At 31.5% G+C, this 23,548-nt stretch overlaps 1 protein-coding gene across 2 annotated transcripts in view; it reads left to right on the forward strand.

Moving 5' to 3' along the window:
- LOC118202239 (xaa-Pro aminopeptidase ApepP-like) overlaps positions 1 to 23,548 on the forward strand; it is a 268,101-nt gene that overhangs the window by 215,029 nt on the left and 29,524 nt on the right. Inside the window, exon 17 of one of the 2 annotated variants that reach the window (XM_085818600.1) lies at positions 22,046 to 22,123. In XM_085818600.1, coding sequence (XP_085674726.1) covers positions 22,046 to 22,123 — 78 coding nt within the window. Of the gene's footprint in view, positions 1 to 8,770; positions 8,952 to 22,045; positions 22,124 to 23,548 lie in introns of those variants that run through there. The other variant, XM_085818601.1, reaches the window with a different exon arrangement.

A 23,548-nucleotide genomic window follows, 5' to 3' on the forward strand; every position in this document is an offset into this window, starting at 1 on the left:
TTCAATTTTTATACTTGTATTGTTGGGGGCTACTGGTTTAATTGATAACTCTTTGAATGATCACTTCAGATAAACAGGAAACATTAGCAGTTTATTATATAAATTAACTCTACACAGCACAATAAATAATAGCAAATAGCTGAACCAAAATGTAAATATTAAATAAATCCTCTTTAGTGCAAAATTGCCAAAATCACAATTCAGCAATTACTAAACTCACAGTTGAATAAAAACAAACAGCAACTCATCTGAGTTGTATTTTTAGTATAACATGGACACCAGTCTGATATAGCATGAGCTTCTGGAATTTTGGGGAATGATCAGTCACCAAGCTTGGTGAAGATATATCTTGCATTTTACGATTGATCCATTTTTACAATTTGAACCTCGCCACACTCAACCCCCCCGGAAATAAAATCAATTCCATATAAGAAACAAATATTTATAAAAAAAAGGGGGAATAAATAAGTAAATGAATAAGTCAGTGTACAATATTACAACAATTCATTAAAAAGGATTTAAATATTTATAAATATATATAATTTGATTTACATTATATTTCTCTTGTCTTTCTAATATTTTTCATTAATTTTATGTGGTGTTACTTAACATTTTATAATTTCACCTCTTAAGACAAGTCATGTGGCATTTTCTAGACAACTGACTCATATGAAAGTATAGAAAAGCTGTTTCATTAGGTAGATCATAGGGTACGTGACTCGTGAGAACAGATATACTATCTGAGAACATCATGTTGCAGTTGTCCAATTAGCGTAATTTTTTATTGCTGGTTATCTGTTAGAGGGGTTCTCAAATTTTTCCACTTGGTGACCCCATTTACATTTTTGCGATCCTTAGGAGTAGAGCTGCATAAACTAGGAAATTAAATTAAACCATTTAATGATAATTAAATCCCAATGAAAATTTATTCAAGAAAATTTCATTGGTATATCTACAAATATAATTTTACCATAAAAAGACAAGACCAAATGTTCATACTAATGAGCTAGGTGTGCTAGTTTACTTTTACGTTAAAGGATTAAATCTTGGGTGACTGTTCGATGTAGAGTTTCTTCAGCATTTATAGAATTCACTGATTTGTTGATCGTATAAGTGCTAATCTGAAAATGCTACTTTGTGTAAATACATAGAGCAAAATGTTAGAAAATTTTAATTTTATATTTTAACATAAATAGACGGCACTTATTTACTTGAAGTGATATACTTTTATCATTCATTTTTTAAACGTATCTAACAAATAATACAGTTCGAAAATCTATAATTTATTGAGAAAAATCAATAAAATTGGAGTTTGCATATTTAAAAATATTCCAATCTGTTTTTTGAATCCTAATAATTTGTATAAACACTGTCCTCATGTGACGTATAAGAAGTGAGCTGAAATTCACGTTCAAATTCTGTATCATTGAAAAAAAAAAAAGACCAGAAAGAAACTATTGGCTTCAAACATCATAGCTGTAAGAGAACAAAATTTTTTAAGGTTGTAATTAAGAAACTAAAAAGCGGAAAATTTACAGTCTAACTTGAAAATAAAAGAATTTTTAACACTTTATGAAAAGTTTAAGGCCATTTCAAAAAGCTTTGGGAATTCTCTATCATTTTCCTGCCGAAATCATTCGATTTTTCTTAAACTTAAGTTTTAAACTATTATAGTTCGATAACTTCAAATATTCTTCTTGAGCGTTCAGACGCTAATTATTTTTATTGGTATATAAACACAGTTTTCTTTTTCTCAATATCAAAATTTGAAAGAAAATTTTTCTGAAGTTTCATCTCCGGAACCCTTCATTGCTTTTTAGTACTTTGGATTAAATCTTGGTATATGTTATAAACACATCTATAGCCAGAGCCAGCTCAAGCCATAATGAGCCTGATCGAATCCCTTTCGCAGAGCTCTCGGTTAAATTAAAAACAAGAGATTTCAAAAACTTTGTTTTTAGTACAAGATTACATTATTTTTATTATATGACAATTACATTTTTCTAATTTTTCTTCTAAAATATGATTTAAATCCAAATTACTGTATTCTTGTCGTTCAATTAAAACTATAGCTAAGTTGTTTAACTTATCTGGTGCCATTGTTGGCCTCAAACAGTTTTTGGTGAGTTTCAGCCTCAGAAATGATTTCTTACTTGATGCAACACTTACTAATATTGTTAAGTACATTCGAAGAGCAATAAATTCGGAAACTCTAGATCTTTTGCTTTCACATAAAAATTAAAATATTTCGGAGGGTGTTTCATAGTGCTCCAGGACTAATGACGTTATTGTCTCTGTTTCTTCTGCCAACATATAGCTATTTAAGCCTGGTTTCTTAATGTAATCAGCTGTATCCCCTTGTTTTAACTTAAACTATTTCTAAATCAGCTGCATGTTTTTGTAATTCCACTTTACTTATTTGATTAAATTTTGTTGAAAACCCAAATAGTCTGAGTGACTTTTTAATTGTTAGAATCTAATTTTTAGTCATTCTCATGCCTTATCCATATCAGATTAAAAATATTTATTTTAAATTACCCTACTGGATCAGGTGCCTACCACGGCCGAGCCGTAAAGTCGCTAAACACTGGTAGTTCGGTCCGGTTTCGAATCCTAGTGAATGGGTTGGCTGCATGGCCGTTTTCGTGGTTTTTCCCATGTATAACGTGTATGCGAGCCATTTCTCCTTTAAAAGTCCTCTACGAAGGCATTTCTACCCTTGACATATAGCCCTTGTGCACTTTACCGTAACCAAGTAAACTAAACTTACTGGATCAGTCATTGGTTCATCATCTGTTTCGTAATTAAAGTGCCTTTTTCTTTTTCAGAGTCTTTGAAGTATTGAATTAATTTCCAAATTTTCTACATTGCTTAAAACATTATTGATTCCAGTACTGCAATGTCCAACATAAAAGATTTCCTAAAGATGAAAGGACCTCTGAAAAGTTTGAAGTTCTTTGTTTACGGTATTGGTATGATCAAGTAAATCATTTCAAAAAATTAAATTTATAATCTCTAATTGAATTTTCAAGAGATTCTGACACATTTTATTTTGTTGATCTGTAAGGCTTAGTTCTGATATTTCAAGAAACGCATCGTAGAATTTTCATCTAGTTGGTACCTTATGTGACATTCCCGCCTTGTATCAGACATAGGCTTAACTGTAATATGTTCCACATATTTCAAAAGTACTGCGCTTTTTGTAGTTATAACATAAAAGCATTAAAGTGTGCCAAAAAAAGGTTGTCGCCTCAGGATGCATTTTAGCTACATCTTCCTAAATTTTGTGACATATGCAGGGTGTGAAAAAAGGGCTCAAAAAAAAATTTTTTTTTAAGAATCTTGCCTAAACTGCGGAATCCTTCATATTGGATCCATTGTAATAACCTTGCTCTCTTACATCACTGATGTGCAGTCCTAAAGATTTGATTTCTCATTTTAGAACATGGTATAAATTTTGTTCAGAGCTGTCATCAACAGGAATAAATTTAATGAATTGTTCATTAGCACTGATGATTGAGCCTGATCTGAGACATATGTGACAGTAAGAGATATTTGTTTTTGATAACTGATATCTGGATTACAATCAATAATGACAGCAAAATGTTTTCCAAATTTTGTTCAGTCTATTATTTTGTTTCGAACTTTATTACGCATTAAATTGATAATTTCACTTTTGAATTGTTTTGCTGAGATAAGTTCTTTTGTTCCTGCATTCACGATTTGCTGGGGATAGTCATGGAGTGTCAAATCATATTTCCCATGTAATTTAATCATTTCTAGAAAATTTCCATTGTATGAATCACCCAATTTTTCCACAGCTTCTCGAAACACTAAATTACACTCAGCTAAAATTGTATCACAGACAGTTGTCTTTTAAAAGCTTGTCTTAATCACGTTTTTCCTCAGTTATATAACTTGTGCTTACCTTTATAATTTCGGCTAAGAATCTTTTTTTGCTATTCTGTACATTTTAACCGATTAAAGACCTTCCCCGAGATATCTCGGGAATAGATGCTATTTTGATTTTCCTATGAACGAGTTAACCCGGGTGATGAAAATTTTGCGGATATTTAATGTCATCGCCAATAATATCGCGTTGCAATCGACACTCTGCCATGCACATGGCAGAGTGTCGATCATGGATTTTTTTCATGGAGGTAGGAAAGGGAGGAGGGGCCAACCCGCGCTAAACGTGAAGCGCTGCTTTGAAGCTTGGGTCACCAGATGGGGTGTTCTTTGTTTACATTCAGAAGCTCGCTTGACAAGATTCTGATAGTATTTCGACACACGACAGTTCCATAGAAATCGAAAAAGGAACACTTTCGCATGAAAGAAACATTCATAGTGTGATGGATAATAGCAATTTGTATAGTTTAGTGACATTTACGCAAAAATCACATCTTGGTTATTTTTCGATAACTAACAACAGCGATTTTGATTATGAATTTGTTTTATAAAATTATAAGCTGTTGCACTATAAAAATATAGATTTTAAGAAAAATGTTATGCTTAAAGAATGAAAAATACCTTACGGTACATTTAAAATTGTATGCGTCTTTCGATACCGTTGATAGAGTATTCGCTACTTTTATTTTATTTTCCAAACGTCAAAATGTTTTAAATAAAACATTTTTTTTGACATCCGTATATTATTGTAACATGTACCTTTTAAAATTTTTCAGAGGAGAGGCTTTACTGCTGCTCATTTTAAACCCTTTTTATTTTTATTTCTTTTTATTTAAAATTTTAAACCATTAAATTTAATTTTAATTTTATATATCTGAAAAATAATCGCTTTGGACTTACACATTTTATAAATATAAAATTATGTATGTTAAAATATTTGCAATTAGGCACATAGGTCAGATTAAGTTTTTATTAAATAGAGTAACGCATGCAAGGGCTATCTGCCTAAAGAGAGAGATGCCATCGTGGAGGAATTTTGAAGAAAAACTGACCTTTGAGTGGGTATTAAAAATAATACTTATAATTTTCATTCAAATTATATACATATATATATATTTTTATGTAAAACTTTCGGGTGTGTGCTAAATTAGCGTAAATTGCTTTACACGAAAAATATAGTGAATGCACAGAAATTAAAGATTTGCACATGCTGGAAATGAAAAATAGGAAATATGTATGGGTATTTATGCATGTGCTTGCAAAAAGCATGTATCTGCCTTTGACAAAATACTTAAATATTCATTAAATGTATTTGAAATGAAGAATTTATTCACTTATAGAATAGAGCATTAATTATAAATTGACTTACATTTTTCGATTTAAAAGATGCCTCAGAAGCCAAAAAAATCATGTCATATTTAAGAAAGTATTTTAGAAAGAAGCTCTATAAATAGAAAAGAAATAATGCATAATTTTAATATTAATAATACAATAAACTTTGGTCTTAATTTTTGTACCTTAACCGAATAAAATCGAATTACCTTAATTTTTTTTCTAATGTAATTAACGAAAACTTGTGAAAATATTTCATTCAAATTAAACCATTCTGAGAAAACTGTCCTGTGAAAAGTATAGCATTTAATTCCGTTCAGAATGAAATGTTGTTTAAAAATATGTTGTTTTCACATACTTAGGACTCTTACTTACTTAGGAAGTGTTGTAGAAAAAGAAAATATATACATTTATATGTATATTTACGACGTAATTACAAAATATTTACATCCGAACGCGTCAAATCCCATAGAACTCAATGGTAAATGACCCAATGTTTTGGTCACCACGTAGGGATCGCCGGTGCTTCAGAGCAGGGTACGGGAGAAACTTGTTTAGGGTGACTCCATCTTACTTCCTACCTCCATGGTTTGTTTAGCTGTGGGAGGGGTCCAAGCAGCTTTTGTGATTGGTTCCTCCATGACCCTGAGCTGCAGTCCGCGATGTGGCCGCATTATAAATAAACTGTAAATTCAATTAGTTTTGTTAGTCGATGCAGATTACAGATTATCACGCTGTTGCAGACTGTGATGTGCCTCTATGTGTTACACTATATTTCAGACTGTACCATACTGTCAGTGGCATTTATAGATCGTAAAATGTATTTACTTGATTTGTATTTTGCCCTTATTACCTATATTAAAGTTTCATATTACTTTTGGCTAGATTGTGTTTTTGTTTGGCTGCTTCATTGAAGCCCGACTTAACTCGGGTAATGTCATGAACCATAATAAATACGCAACTTGTTTTTTCCTAGAAAAAGTTTTTTCCCCCTTACAAAGTTACATCTGTAGATAATAAAAATGGTATAAAAAATCAGAGATTTTCGGCATGATTTTTCATGATCTGCCAATCTTGTATGGATATTTGACCAATTATTAAATCCTGTAGTAGCTAAAACAATTCCCTCACTAAAAAGATAACAACAAAAACAACTTTTTTTTTTTTTTTTTCTCCAGATAAATAACCTTGAGTTAACCATTTGGCAGTTTCCTTTTGAAATGAACCTTTGGAAAAAGTGTAGGAGAAAAAATTATTCAAGGGAACATTTAGTGATCCTTTATTAACCAAATAACCTCTTATGCGTTAGATAATTATCTCAGGCCAAGTAGCAGGATCATCTATTATGCTTATTTGATGTTTCGATTTTTCATTTGATGTTCTATATTAGTCTCGAGGTTTTGAGGTTGTTCGTCATCTTTTTGGTAATCATCAGTCTTAACACTTTTTTTCTTAAGAAAAGTTCTTCTGATTCATCATTTGAGCAGTGAATTGCTGTTCTTGTTCGGAGACCTCTTCGGCTTTTTTTTTATAATTGATCGTCGTCATTATCCTCAACATTTTGAACTTCTTCTGTTGATACGGGTTCTTTATCCTGTGTTTTCTTTCAAATATTTTTAAAAAGAACCTTTTAGTTTCTCATCTGCATTTTATTTCATCGCATTTAATTCTCTTTTGGTACTGCCATTTAAGTATTTTCTACCTATATCCCTTTCTCTTTTTGCGTTTGATATCTAAATTAGGAGCAAATTAGTATATTTATTTAAATGTGTTATTAAAATATTACAGTGAAGTTTAAAATTTTTAATTATATCTCAATCATCAAAAGAATAAAGTCTTGTTATTCCATGTAATGAAATCATAATATATATAACGGTATAATGCAGAGAAAAGTAAATGAAAAAAGATTATTAAAAATATAATTTTTTAATGATGTCGTGTTTTGTTTTATTTGTAACATTTATTTTGTATCATTCAGAGAATATCTCTTTTTCTGTAGATTGACAATTTGCTTTACGACTTTCATAGTAACATAAAAAATTGACCAACTTTTTTTTAATTTAAGCAGTAAATGATACAGTAAATTTAGAGTGTAAAAACAAAAACAAAAGTATAAATTAAATGTGCTTCCATGGTGATGTACTGTTTAAAATCGCAGTCCGCATTCTATACTATTACAATCAATATATGTTGTATTTAAACGCGTAGATGAAGCCACTGGAACTTTTAACAGCTTTCGGTATTGCGTAGATGACGTAATGGCTGAGGGTGACGATTTGATGAAGCAGATAATAAAACTGAATTGAAGAATCACCATTTTTATTTTTACACATTTCAAATCATCTCTTTGGCAGACAAATTTACTTTTCAATCATATTTGAATACAATAACTTCTTATATACACAGATAAAGGTATGCTACGTCATTTCATTTCAGGCAGGAAAGCGTAAGTGGCTCAGTGTTGTTTGTATAGCAGAAGTCAGGAGGAAAAAAGGGCACGTAGTTCCTCGCAAAGCCGTATTTATACTATGTAGGTGCAGAAAGTATTCTAAGCTAAATGATTGGTCAGTATTAGTTTTAGTTACCTTTTCCAAGCAATGTTATGTAATTTGGAATGATCTCGAATTTGGGAGAACAGATGAATTTAGGTAGACAGCACCAAATCTAGAATCGTTAATTTTGAGATCGCCAATTATTTTTTAAAGCAGCTATCATATTTTGTTATAGCTTACATATATATGTGAGATTTAAAAATATGTAAATCAGCTTTCTAATTTAATTTAGTAATAGTCTCTTAATTCCTCATTTTTAATTTGAGTATTTCCTCTCTGTATTCTAAAAATTGCAATAAATTTCCTGCACTGCGCCATTTCTAGATCAATCTGTGTCACATGGCTTGCATAACGCTTATGATGTAGCTAATTCGGAACATAACTAAAAATTTTCAGAATTGAAACCTTTCTAACCTAGCAAACCTTCTCTTGGTGAGCTTCCGTATTGGATAATTGTTCACTTCGTTTCTACCTCTGTTACCATTTGGATGCATCACTCTGCTTGTTTCCCATCGCAACAGTATCAAAGGTGTAAATGTTCTTGAATAGGCACGATCAGAGTGCCATGTAAATTTTGGAATTAAAAATGAAGATTTAATATGCCTCGACTGCCAAATTTGCTGTTCGCTGCAGATTCAACATTTTAGCATCCTACACAATCAGTATTCTTCCTCTTCAGCATGAATCTACGTTCTGTGCTATCTACATGTTGCGTCACCAATGTTTCTGCGTTTCTACATATAAGTGTTCATACATCAGTGCTTCTAAATTTGTTTTATCTCTCTCTATATATATCTATTTCGTTATATCTTTATGAAACTAGAAGTTTTAGATTATATTTACTTATATCACAACAATTTTCTATATATCTTTGATTTTCTATTGATTACTTTTTGCACAAACTATATTTAGGTTAAGTGCTTACCTTTTTCCAATAATTTATGCTCACTGCTCTACAATTCACAATTCTCTTATAGGCAGAGTTGTAGTTTTCTTCACAGTTTGAATCAAACTTCTCTGCACAGAACACTTACCAACAAGAAATTATGAACCCATGCATATGAAAGGCAACGAGCACACTTATAGCAAAACTTCCGATGGCTGCACAAAATATGAACTAACAAAGCAACAGTGTATAAGGGTTTGCCTATCCATAATCATTTATATAACTGTAAGAAAAGAATTAAAAGAATTAACAATTAAAACACAATATTGTTCTTGAATTGTGAATTTTTATTAATGTTTTATTAATAATTTGCTTATACATTTCCATAAATATTTAATTCGTTTATTATTCATAGCTTGCAGCAGCACTCAGTGTTGTTCATATACGTGGAGGTTACCAAAAGTAAATATTATTCGATTCTTACAGTTCATTGTGTGTAGCAGAGTAGTCAAAATATTATGTATTACGTACAAGAGTAAAATAACATCCATCTGTCTATGCTGATTGCGAGAAAAAATGTATCTTGTTCAGTTTTAAATTTTGACACTCAACAAAATCTAATTTGATTGACACCAACAAAAACAAATTTCACAAATGTGACGCTCTTTGAGCGCGGGGCCAACTAGACGCAGTCGGTCTAGTGGGCAGATCTTCGGCTATTCTGTAGCTGTAAACATTTTTAAAGACCTGTTTTCCATGGTTATAGTCAAAAATATCGCGGACGAAAATGGCGCGGAGAATACAACGCAAGGCGAAAACGTCGTCGTGCAAAACATTGTAGTAGAAAATAAAGCAAAAAGAAAACATCGTGGTACAAAATATCGTCCTCGAAAATAAAACTGTTCAAAAACTTCGCAGGTTCAAAACATCGTCGTCGTCGTCGAAAAGATAGTGGTAAAAAATAAAGTACCTACAAATTATCCCATTACGATAACAACGCAGACATGCATTTTTCAGGCTTTAATAATTGTAAATGGATATTCGCATAATGATTTGTGAGCGCATGATGGAAAGAAGAATAATTTTTACTTTCATATTTTTTATAACCTACTAAATTTATTTAAAAAACAAGTAATTTAAACAAAGAAAGAAATAATTTTCATTGTAAGAGTACCAGATTACCAAAAGTGGAGAAAATAATCTCATAATTAACTTAGCAGTTTTTTTATAGATAAGGGCAGTTACTTATCTTCCTTTTTCTACTGGCATGTTATCGTCATGCGATGATATTTATGGGTACTTTTTTTTTTACCACGATGTTTTTGAACCGCTTTATTTTCGTGGACTATATTTTGTACCACTATGTTTTAGGACTGCTATATTATGGCATACTACTAAATTTATTTAAAAAACAAGTAATTTAAACAAAGAAAGAAATCATTTTCATTGTAAGAGTATCAGATTACCAAAAGTGGAGAAAATAATCTCATAATTAACTTAGCAGTTTTTTTTATAGATAAGGGCTAGCAGTTACTTACTTCCTTTTTCTACTGGCATGTTATCGTCATGCGATGATATTTATGGGTACTTTTTTTTTTACCACGATGTTTTTGAACCGCTTTATTTTCGTGGACTATATTTTGTACCACTATGTTTTAGGACTGCGATATTATGGCATACTACTAAATTTATTTAAAAAACAAGTAATTTAAACAAAGAAATCATTTTCATTGTAAGAGTATCAGATTACCAAAAGTGGAGAAAATAATCTCATAATTAACTTAGCAGTTTTTTTTATAGATAAGGGCTAGCAGTTACTTATCTTCCTTTTTCTACTGGCATGTTATCGTCATGCGATGATATTTATGGGTACTTTTTTTTTTACCACGATGTTTTTGAACCGTTTTTTTTTCGTGGACTATATTTTGTACCACTATGTTTTAGGACTGCGATATTATGGCATACTTAAAAAATTAATTTTTAAAAGTATCTGACAACTAATACAGTTTTAAAATCTATAATTCATTCAATCAACCAAAATTGGTTTCACCCAGTTAAAAATATGGCAGTTTCTTCTTTCAACCATAATAATCTGTATGAATTGTGTCCTCTTGTCAACTATGGAAACTGAAGAGAAATTCTCATTCAAATTCTGTATCACTAAAATAAAAGATCAGGATAAAAAAAAATTAGAGGCATAAAACATTATAGCCGGGAGAAAAGAGACTATTAGAAGATAGGAAATTTCTGAAGTGCTATAATTAAGAAATTTAAAAGCTAAAAACTTGCAGTCCAACTTTAAAATAAAGTAATCTTAATAAGAATTTCTATATCAGAAAAATCAATGTAAAGATTAAAACTTAAACATTTTACTTTAAAATTTGCGTTTCTGATTTAGAGTATTAGATGTGTTTTGATGTTTTGACTGAGGACTAAAAGCAGTTTCATCTGATAGGTCAGGGAACCAATTAGATTGGATTTGAATAAAACTCATCAGCTGACTATATTGCCCTGTCTGTAATCAAAAGGGAAATGGGATTATAATCAGAGTTTGCATGTAAAGACTTAGTTGATATCAAAGCCTTAGTCTGTTTGAAGCAAGATACAGATTTCTTTCTTTCTTTCTTTTTTTTTTTTTTCTAATGAGGGGCTCAGGCGGTTAATAGCCATTGGCCACTACTAAGACCAGAAGCGGTGGATGCTTTATTTTGGAGGCACCTAATAGTTCGGCTACCGTTTCAGCCTATGAAGTGGCAAACAAATTGCACCCATGCCTTCTCCGCTATCCGAACCCAGGCTCTTTGGTACGGCAGTCAGAGTCACAAACCACTTTGCCATCTGGGCGGCAGATATAGAACTTAACTACAGTTTTCTATAAATACAGAAGAACATTTTTTAACGACTTTGCAAAGATTTATATGTAAACAAAATTTAGAATTTTATTTTCTAATATGTTCAATCTGATAACCCTTTTTTTTTATCATATTACATCTTGATTCCCAAGATAAAATTCTTTTTCCTTAAAACATCAGTGTTGATTTTATTCCACTCCTCTTGACAATCTTCCAAAGTCCATCCAATGTTTTGGGATGCTCCTTATAAATAGCTTGTTTTAAAAGTCCAGATGCACAGTAATCCGTAGGAGACGCATAAAGGGACTTGGATGGGATGTATTTAAAGGCAATAGCTTCAATTCAGGTTTCACTTCTCATTTTTTCAAAAAAATAGAGCAGTAGATATAAAGGTGCATGGCGTCAGATCGTCGATGGTGTTGGCCGTTAAACTTCGTGCCCCGATTTTAGTGGATTTTAAAGGTGGAAATAGCTACAGTCGGTATTTTTCATGTTTTAAAATGTGTGCATAAAGTGTTTCTGATCAAGTAGATACCAATTTTGTGGAATTCGACCTGCAAATTTCAAAGTTATGGTGATTTTGGATACTTAGTTGTGGTTTAGTGTTGCGAGATTCCAGTAATGGGGTCTTCGTTTTGTGAAGTTTTGGATCGTGTTTTGTACCAAACAGGTGTGGAAATTATGTTCTACAGCTTCCGTGGATTGCATCGATTTGCCTCATATGTATTTTAGATAAGTATTTACTGATTTATCTTCAATTTTGCATTTGTTTACATTGTACTTTGTGTTCATAGACTGATATTAAGCTAGAGACTGTTTTCGAATTAATTATGGTCCTTTTGGTGAAATTAATTGCAATTTTCTTTTAAATATTAATGTTTTTATGATTTTATGACTTACAAAAAATTTTTGGACAGTTTTATCACAATTAGGATAATTAATTAAGATTTTTATACTATGGTACTAAAAGGACGCTATCTTACACCACTGTTCTTCGAAATTCTTAAGAGTCTGGAACCGAAAGTTGCCATACGCATAGAAAATCTGTTCTAAATTTATTTGTTACTGATTATAATCTCTAGAGAAGTAATGTTTTTGAACTTGTCAAACTTACGTTCTGAGACTGTGGTTCTTTCCTGGGAAACTCCATAGACTATATGTTAAATTCATGCTTATATTACTACTTGAAGTCAAGCGATAATTGTTTTAATTTCTGTGCTATAATGTTCCTTGGGGTCCTTTTTGTTAATTTAATAATTCAAATCGTACTTAATTTTAATTAGTCTTTTGTTAATTAATGATTTTTGTTTAATTCGTTCTTTTCTGCTTACCGATTTGTTTTTCATAGTGTTTTATTTCTGTTTCACTTTTAAGTCATATGTTTAAGGGTTTTATGATTACATAGTAACTCCCTCTGAAGAAAAGCCCATTTTATAGAATTATAATAAAATGTCTCATTCTAATGTTACGCTTTCTCCGGCACAATCAGTTTCTTCAGTCTTTGAATCTTCTCCTGGCTCTGTACAAGATTTGGCTCCAGAAAAGGTAACTGGGAACCATCTATCATTTATTAATGAATCCTATGACGGTATCTTAGCATTTTTAGTTGATGCTAATGCAAAACATAAATTAAATAATAAAGATGCAGCGAAACTTAAAAAGTTTGTAAGCAATATCAGATCACATTCAAACAAACGTGAATTATACATAGCTCACCTGGAAGGTTTTTAACGCCTGCTTGAAGGAAAGAGTCTCTTCATTGGAGGAAAAGAATTCTTTGTTGGAAAAAAGACGTTTGGAACTTGAGTTAAAATTTAATCAGTTAATACAGCTTGACCAAGCCACTGTCTTACCACATTCGGAAATAGCATCCGATTTACAGGCTTGTCAATCACATAGTTTAGACGGTAAATTTGATAAAGTGAATTCGGAGTTATCTTCTGCAGAAATTGTTGGGCTTACTTCGAAGCCTTCACAGGTAAGGAAGATTCCAGCTCAACAGGATCACGTTTTGATTATCAAGGCTAAAGATACAAGTAGATCGCCAAACAGTATTAAGACGCAATTAGTTCAGAATATTAAACCGCAAAGGCTCGGAGTAAATATTTTACAAGTTCGTCCAACAAGAGCCAAAGAGTTGTAAAGGGGAAGAGCAATTGGTGACATTGAAAAAAGCCATTTTGAAAAAATCGGATTTGAAGGAACATTTGGACCTGAGAATTCCAAGACTACTAAGAGTGTCTTTCATAGTTTTTGGTGTTCCTCAGGATACTACTTCTGAGGAATTATAAATAGCTTTTCAAGAACTCTTATCATCAGGTGAGAAGAATTTTGTTTTTCCAAGGGAACCCAGACCCAGAACAGACGGTACGTGCAACTGGCTTCTTGAGGTGTCTAGAGAACAGGCACAGTTGTTGAAGGACCTGAAGAGAGTCTATATTGGTTTCGCATCGTGCTTCTTTCGAGAATTTCATAAAGTGACGCGTTGTTATCACTGTCAAGAATTTGGTCATTTAAGTCTAATTTGCAAAAATCCACCGGCCTGTGCAAAGTGCGGGAAGGGCCACCTTACTCAGAAGTGCTCCGAAAGCATTGCAAATTGCGTCAATTGTACTCACTCCAACGCCTCTGCAGGAACGAAGTACGAGACATCACATCAGGCTAGCTCATCACAATGTCCGCTATACAGGCAGGAGATTCTTCGCCTCAGCAACACTCAGAAGTGACAGGCTTAATGAACATACCGGTTACTCAGAGCATCTCGGATCTGACTTGTGCACAAGTAAATTTACAGAGATCAAGGGCAGCTACTTTAAATTTTATTGATTTTATGATTAGAAATGAAATACATCTCGCTCTCTTACAAGAAACTTATGTCAAAGATGGCAAGATCATTGGATTACCAAACTGTAGTAAGATATTCTTTTCTGGTTCTTTTAAAGCATTGATAATATATAACGGCCCTCTAAATCCATTTTTTGTGGCGAGAACTTTAGATGCAGTGACAATTCGCTTGCAATTTATCAATAGAAGTATTAATATTACTAACGTTTATTTTCCACCGACGGCCGATTTAGATAGCAATTTAACCGATCTTTGTTCACATATTATTCATAATGATCATTTGCTTATTGCGGGTGATTTTAATGCTACGAGTCCTCTTTGGGGTGGAAATCAAGAAGATCACAGGGCTGCTAAAGTTCTTGATTTTATCCTCGAAAACAGAGTGTGTGTTCTTAATTCCTCCGATTCAGAGCCAAGGGTTGGCCTGATATTACATTAGCTTCATCTCCTTTTGCAATTTCTATTACAAATTGGAGGGTGTTGACAGGTTTGTCTATTAGTGATCATCAAATTATTTTGTTTGAAATTGGAATCTCGGAAGACATAATTTTGAAACGTAGATTTAAAACTTCATATGGTGGACATGAAAAATTTATTGAGAAACTTCGTCCACGAATTTCTCAATTTATAAATTTATTTGAATCTAATACTTCTCGAGAGGATTTAGAAAATAACTACGACTTTTTTATTGGTTCATTGATGGATGCTGCAACAGCGTCCTATAAGTCGAAAAGAGTACGGATTAAAACCTCTACATAATGGTGGTCTGACTCGCTCACAATAAAAAGGAACAAAGTTCGTGCTTTGAGGAGACGTATGCAAAAAGAAAGGGATGACAATATAAGGCATTCACTTAAAATTTCTTATAAGAAGGAACTAGCAATTTTTAAAAGATTGATTATAAAGACAAAAAGTGAATCTTGGAAGGCATTTTGTGCTGCTATTGAAAATGCTTATGGCATCACTCAAAAGATTGCAGTGGACAGAGTATTTCGACCTCTTCAGCTGCCAGTAGAGGTAGCTCCGGACTGTACTTCTCTGGGAGAAAAATATAAAAAAAAAAATTTAGATGAGTTATTTCCATTGGATTTGGAGATTGACGATATGGATTTACATAAAGTAATGCGAGAAAAATTTAAAAATCAAACTTGGAATTCTACTTTAAGTGACTCTGCCCTCCTGGAGCTTGAGGAGTTAGAAAATACAATTCGTTCTCTACCGTCTAAGAAGGCCCTCGGACCAGACGGTCTTGATAATATTATCATAAAGATACTTTTCAAAGAATTCCCCCAATTGTTGTTATCTTTAAATCGAGCATGTTGGAAATTGGCTTTATTTCCACGGCAGATAAAAATTGCCGAAATAGTTTTATTTGGCAAAAAAGGTAAAGATCCTGCTATTTTGTCTTCTTATAGACCAGTGTGTCTTCTTTCTTCTTTAAATAAACTCTTTGAAAAATTAATATTGAACAGACTAAATTATTTTCTGATTGAAAATAAAGTGATCAGCGACTTTCAATTTGGATTTAAAAAGGGGGTTTCAACTGAAATGGCTGTTTTTAATCTGCTAAACACAGTAAAAGGCAACAGGGATGGTAACAGGCACACGTTAATCATCTCCATTGATATACGTGGTGCATTTAACACGGTCTGGTGGCCTGACATAATTGATGCATTGGATAGCGCAAACTGCCCTGTAAAAATTTTGAATTTAATTCGAAATTATTTGGAACAACGCAAAATTCAATTAACCCTGGATAATGAAATTTTAATAAAGGATTTGCAAAGAGGCTGTCCACAGGGTTCCTGTTTAGGACCAACCCTGTGGAACTTAGTCGCTAATACGGCCTTTGGTATGTTTGAAAATACTGAACAAGTAACTCTGCAAGCTTATGCCGATGATTTTCTGTTAATTATCTCAGGCGTAAAGGACATTGAAGTAAGAGCTCAACAAGCGATTAATAAGTTTGTAGAGTGGGCAGACATGCATAAATTAAGAATTTCCGAAGAAAAAACTACTATGTTGTTTATCGGTAGGAAAAGAAAAATGCGTCGAAATCCGTCTATAAAAATCCATGGAAAGCCCATAAAATGTGCAAACACCTTGAAATATTTAGGCTTTGTTATCAGCAATACGCTGTCTTGGTTTCCACATGTGAAACATCTTAAACAGATATGTGCCGTTCTTACGAATGGCATGACAAAGACTATGGGCCTTAATTTTGGTACTTCCCCAAAAATCTTGCGGCTGTGGTATAAAACAATCACTGAAAGAGTTCTTTTGTACGGAGTCTCCATTTGGGGTTCTGATATGAACAAAACTATGAGTGGCTTACTGAATTCAATACAGAGGAATCAGCTATTACTTATTTCCAAAGGTTATAGAACAACCTTGACAGCCTCACTGCAGATTTTGGCGGGTATACCTCCATTAGATCTGCAGGCTCAAAGAGACTCTTTCTTAGGACGGATCCTACGATTACGATTGAATGGAGATTTATGGAATCAACATCACTTAGTAAATGATTATGAACTACGGGTTCCATCTAATCTTGGCCATCCTGCCTCTTTAAAACTCAAATCTGCAGTCAATTTATACTATACGGCTCCAGTAGCCAATGACATTGCTCTATTTACAGATGGTTCTAAAACTGAACGTGGAACAAGTTGCGCATTTTGTGTATTTAACAATACTCAAAAGGTATATACATGGACTCGAAGGCTTGATGTCAGAAATACTGTTTTTCAGGCAGAACTTTTAGCGATAAACGCTGCTCTCACTTATGTTAAAAGAAATCTATCGGGCAAGACTAAGATTTTCAGTGATTCATTATCTAGTCTGCAGGCTATCTTAGACATTACGAATAGAAATCCGATTGTACAAGTTATTCAAGAGAAATTGCTAAGATTTAATTCATCTGAAAGACCACTTCTTACCTGGGTGCCAGCTCATGTTGGCATACTGGGTAACGAAGAAGCAGATACTTTAGCTAAAAGGGCTGCTAATGATATCAACGAAATTGAAAATCCAATGAAATTGCCTTTTTCACACTTGAAGAGCAAAACTTTAAATGCACTGCTTGTGAAATGGCAGGAAAGATGGACTAATGACTCCACAGGAAGACGAGTCTTCTCTTTCTTTCCAAAAGTTTCACTCAGTCAAAGAAGCACATCGAATTTTTATACTCAATTTTTCACTGGTCATGGACCTTTTAATACATATCTCTTTCGATTTGGACTACGTACGACTGAGCTTTGTTCTTGCGGGGAGTTGGGAGACCCTGAACACTTTATCTTTCACTGTCCATTTACTAAAAAACACAGGCCAAAATGGGCTGAATTGATATTAAAAAACTCTAGTGAGAGTAAGAAATTATGCTTTTCTGTCAGGAATTAAATTTTTCTGTAAATAATTCTCTCAGATCATCTCTATTGGGAGTGAGTAATTGACTTTCAGCGATTGTTAAATTTTTACTGCATATTGGTAATTGTTTAACTTTTTGTGTTTGATGCTTATTATTGTTCAGTTTTGTTGTTTCCACTACTTATGTTACTGATTTAAAATTAGAAATGGTTTTACGTAGAATAGACGTATCTGACATTGAATGTATCTATGCTCTTATAAATTGTAACGGTTACTTGTAGCCTATTACTTTCTTATATTGTACAAATAGTCGGTTTTATTTGTGACGCACATAGTATTTGTTGTATGAAATCGTTCTTAATCATATATATATCATGATTATTTTGTTCAGTTTTGCAATTGTTAATTAAATTTAACAGAAAATTTTTGTGACAATTTTAATTATTTTGCATTTTTAATGCATTCTTTTGTAGTTGAATTGATTCGCTTTGGTGAATTTGATAGGCATTAATTGTGCATTCTATTATAAAAATTTTCATTCATGATAGTTATTTTATATTAATTTTCTTTACTTTAATCTTGAATGCATTTTGTATTTGATTTTGAAATTCTGTAAAATTTTATGTCGGCATTTTTCTAGTATTGCATTTGTCTTAGCGATGCCAGCAAATCTAATCTAGAATAATTATTTTGTATACCTTTTTGCACTTTTCTGAATTGAATAGTTGACCTGTTTTTGTGAATTTTATTGGTTTTACTTGAATTCTATATTGTAAAATGTGCATTTAAGGCAGTATTTTATAATAATTTTCTTTGACTTATTTTTGAATGTTTGATTTATTTTTGAATGAATGTGGTTTTTGAATTGGAAATTTTTCATATCTTTATGTTGGCTTTATTCTTGTACTGTATTTCTATTGCGTTGCCAGCAAACCTGATGTAGAGTTTTTATATTACTTGGAGTGGTTTTGTTTTTAAACCAAGTTTATGTTTTGTATTGTAATAATATCTCAGGTTCAGTGTATTTTATGATACTATTGTTCAGTTATCAAAGTTATTGGTTCTTAATTCTGAATTCATATGAAGAAATTTTATTTGGCAGTTTATTATTGTCTTAGTTTATCTTTATGCATTTTTTTCTAAATTGAATGGTTCTTCTTGATATTGTGAATCTAACTGAAATTAATTGTGTATAATACAGTAATGGATGTATTATATTTTGTTTGTACCATAGCTTTTATTTAAATTAGTTGGACTCAGTTTTGAAATTATTTCGTATTTTCAATACAAATTATGAAAGTATACTCAGTTTATTGTTTGAATGCTATAGGTACTACTTGTAACATGCTTTCTTTAGGGTCTATTAATGACTATGTTACTTATGTCCTTGTGTTCTTGAAGGCCTTGTATGCCACTGTAAACTTATTTTGCTTAGTTATAATAAATAGCTTCTGGAGGCAGGGGCTTTAATCCGTGTAAGGCAGACATCATGTCAGCTAGGTAATGGAGCCCCTGTTCTCTGGTTAACAGTAGATATAAAGGTATAGCTTGGAGCCTTATCCTGGGGAACTTGACACAGTGAAGATTGTTTGGGAAAAGAGATGGAATTTCTTCTTTAAAACTAGGTGTTAAAACATGTTTCTGATAGTAATCTGAATTAACTTCGACATTTTTTTCTACTTTCCTTATTTAAATTTTTCCGTTATAAGAGAATCCAGTAATAACCGTAAAACCTTTGGAAAAACGTTCCTTGTTTTCTCTGAACTAACATATGAAGTCTTTTTCTCCTCTTTTTCGGTAGAAAATCGATCTTTTTCTATTGCAATCAGATAAGTATATCCAAGCCTCATCAATTCTAACTATATATTTCCATTTTTCACTTGCCAAATAATTCTCATACAGCAATCTGCAAATAGTCTTACGCTGAGAAACATGTTTCGGCGTCAGGTTCATAAACATCATGTTTTTTTTATTTATTATTTTTATTTTTTTATTTTTTATTAGCTTTAAATCAGATTTTATAACTTTGTTTACAGTTCCTGCAAAGATATTAAAAGATTTTGCAATAGAGATTTTAAAATATGAGATTTACCTTGTACGTACCTTTGTCCGTTATGCATTTTTTGCTTTTTTCTCAGTTAGATGTAAATTTTGACGTTTCTTTCCTTTCGTGTCAATTACGTCACTTAGAAATATTAAAACTATGCTTTTCACATATTTTTTTAATAATCGAATAAGAGTATTTCTCTTCAGACAGCGCAAAAATGTAGCCTTCAATCCATTATTTATTTTTCAGCGACATTACAAAAAGGGGTAAACACGCTAAGTGTACAATACAAAAATTTATAAAATTATAAGCTGGTAAGTTATAATATTTCCTTGAATAAGAATGCTAGTAAGAATTTCAGACAATGCAGCAAATGACATAAGTAAAACAAAGGGAAAACAAAAATTACCTTAAAGAAAAGTACATAGGCAGAAAATAACTATTTATGTGAAAAAAACAGGTAGTACAGCGAAAAGAGCTCGGAAAAGATCTTTCTTCTGTAAATCAGGCAAAGAGTAAAGAATGCTGATTCAAAATAGTACTGACTGGGAAGTATAGCAGTTTTGCCATCACCACTTGATGACAGTAAAGAGACTAAAATGTTTCTTGAAAAATTTTACTCATAGGTAACCAGCTCAAATTGTAATAATTTCTTTATATAAAAATTAATTGGTTATATTAATTACAATTAATGTAACCATAAAAAATCGTTAAAAATACCTGAGTAGTAACCATATCACTGTAAAAATGATCATCTCTTAATAAATATTCCAGTTTTCCTGAACTCAGTCGAAATATCATTTTTTACTGGTGTTGCAACCGTATCAGATCTAGCTCTAAAAATCAAATATAATAATCCAATATCCTTATGACTAGTAGAATAAATTTATTGCAGTAATTTACTTTGTATAAAACTTTAAATTGAAAGTTTAATAAACTCATCATAGAAATCAATGTTTACGATGAACAGTAAATTCATATTAACTATACAAGCTAATATTATTCTTTTCACTTTAACTGTAAAACTAACATTATTTTTTTCACTTTAACTGTAAAAGCTAACATTATTCTTTTGACTTCTAAATCTAGCATTATTCTTTTATTACTATTATAAACTATTAAAATTAAATTTAAATGGATATTGAATGATAGTTGTGAAATTATCTAGTAACTGTTGTTCTCAAATTAAGAATGCATAAGTTGAAAAATTTAATCGAAAGAACTTGGGGATGTATGAAATTTTTTAAAGAACTAGCTATGGAATTATGCAATGACATTTAACTTTAAAAATTTGTTTACTATAGTTATACAGCATTATAAGTAGAATTTTTTGGATCATCCATCTCTATTTTGCGATGGTAGTCAGTGAGAGACAGTGACTAATCATAACTGGTGAATTGGTGCTAGTGCTCTTTCATTGTCATAAACGTTTGAGATATCTGTGTAAAGTTGTTGCCAATCTGGTTTCGGATATATTTTCTGTCATTGTGCATCCAGAAATGCTTTAGTTTTACTAAAATTTCTGTGATTCCCAAATTTAGTGACTACGGTTTAAGAATTCCAGGTTTAGCATATGTTAGCCAATTAGCACAAAATAAAATCGAGCCTACCGTTTGCATTTTCCCATCACTAAACAGTTTGTATTTCATATGCTTTAAGGAAAAGTTTAACAATCTGTGGTCATTTTAGTTGTGTTTGCAATAAATGTAAAATATTGATATATTTTTCAAAGTTACACCTTAGATACATTATATTGTCATGGAAATATAGTACTCCTACTCTTTCTGATGCATGCCATTCGTCACTGCAGTTTTCACCTTGACATAGTGGAAAAACTAATATTTTTCAGCAAACATATGCATTTAAAAAAATCTTATAGGCAACTTTTATTGTGAAAAATAAGTGTGCATGAAAATTGTAGTGTATGTATAAAATTATGATATTTTTGCTTAGAAAAATCTCTTACTACTTTTGGCAATTGTACAAAAAGTATTTAAGTATTATTTTCAATTAAAAGATGCAATTAATAGAAGTTTTGTTTCCTAGCATTTAGAAATTAGTGACTGCATCTTCAGATAGCAATTAGACACGATTAATATATGCTCACAATTTTAAATAAAAAATATTTTGTTCTGCATATGTATTTTTTAACTGCTTTGTTTCCCCTGGTTTCTTTAAAAAAATTTTGATTTTTAAGTTTGTAGGTTGGCACATCTAGAGTTTCATTTCTTTCATTATTAAATTTGTTCTCTTTTAATAGGGCCTATTATAATTGGGAATACTGCTGCTAGAGATAGGCCAGGTTTTCCTCTGAAACCTGGCATGTTCATGTCAAATGGTTTGTATAAATTTAATTTGTGTTTAGAAATTTGCTTACAGTGATTGTGTTTATGTGTGAATTTATCTTGTAAAATATTAAAATGAGAGTTCTTTATTTTAGAAACACATAAAATAAGTAAACCAGTATTATTTGAATGAGTTAATTAAGTGTTAAAGGAAAAATAATATTTAATATAAGTAATTTTTCATTAAATAATTCTGAAACTTGGAACAATCAAGATGAAATAAAGAATTATTAATGCTTATAAACTTGAATTTTACATGCATATTACCTTAATATAAGTAATTTTTCATTAAATAATTCTGAAACTTAGAACAATCAAGATGAAATAAAGAATTATTAATGCTTATAAACTTGAATTTTACATGCATATTACCTTATTATAAAACTGTTAAATCTTTATTATTTTTAAAGCATACTAAATTATTATTTTAATTTCGTATTATTTTTCTAAAAGTACGATTTTTATCCCAAAGGGAGTTTCTTTTTAAATCCAAGGAAATCATTTTATCAAAATATATAGCTCTGTTTTAAGTTATGCTAACATCATTGCTGATAACTGAAACTCTTTTATTACTTTCATTTTCTTTCTTCCTTATCATGCCATCTTTCAAGATGATGTTGCACCAGATTATTTTCAGGGAGCGGTTAATTAATTAAAAGAGCGTTCATATGAATTTACAGTTCTGAATAATACTTGCAGTTATATGTTCTTAAGTCAATTCAGAATATATAGAATAAATCTGAATGATAACTTTTATCCTGCAAACCTCCCAGAAGCAACAATAGTTCTCTTTCTCTTGATTTGTAAAAGCTTGAGCGCAGACTACATTTTCATTTGTTCTCTGGCTTAACCAGAACTTTTGCTGCCCAAGGCAGTCTCTGAATTCTGTTGATATACAAAAAATAATTACACAAAATGTCAAAATAACATATGGGGAAACAAGTTTAAACTCTATTTATTTTTGAAGAAAAATTTTAATTGCAACATTTTAAAATTATATTATTAAAACCATCAAGAGCATTCATTGTAGAGGATATTTGATTCCTCTTGCCATTACGTAAACAGTAAAATTTCTTAAATGCAAAGCATACATTTCTAGCCCTAAACTAGTTCATATATGATTATGCAGTAAACACTTCTCACAGCTAGTAACATTTGCAGTAATTGATAGGAAAGTTTGCTCTAATAATATGATATTTGGAACTTTGTTCTTGAGATCGTATTTTAGAATAAACTGCAGATATTCAAAAGGACTACTCTTCCACATTCCTGTTTCAAAAGTTCCTAGCAATAATGGAAATAAAACTCTGAAATACCTCTCTTTTAATGAGAAATTCTTCCTCGTGAATATCACTGTGATCATAAATTAGTTAACATTCTCAATTTGCATTCAAACGTTTCGACAGAATAAGAAAGTT

Source organism: Stegodyphus dumicola, chromosome 6 (assembly GCF_044657685.1).
Source record: "Stegodyphus dumicola isolate Sdum_Otavi_A_Nest chromosome 6, ASM4465768v1".
NCBI classification, from domain to species: domain Eukaryota; kingdom Metazoa; phylum Arthropoda; class Arachnida; order Araneae; family Eresidae; genus Stegodyphus; species Stegodyphus dumicola.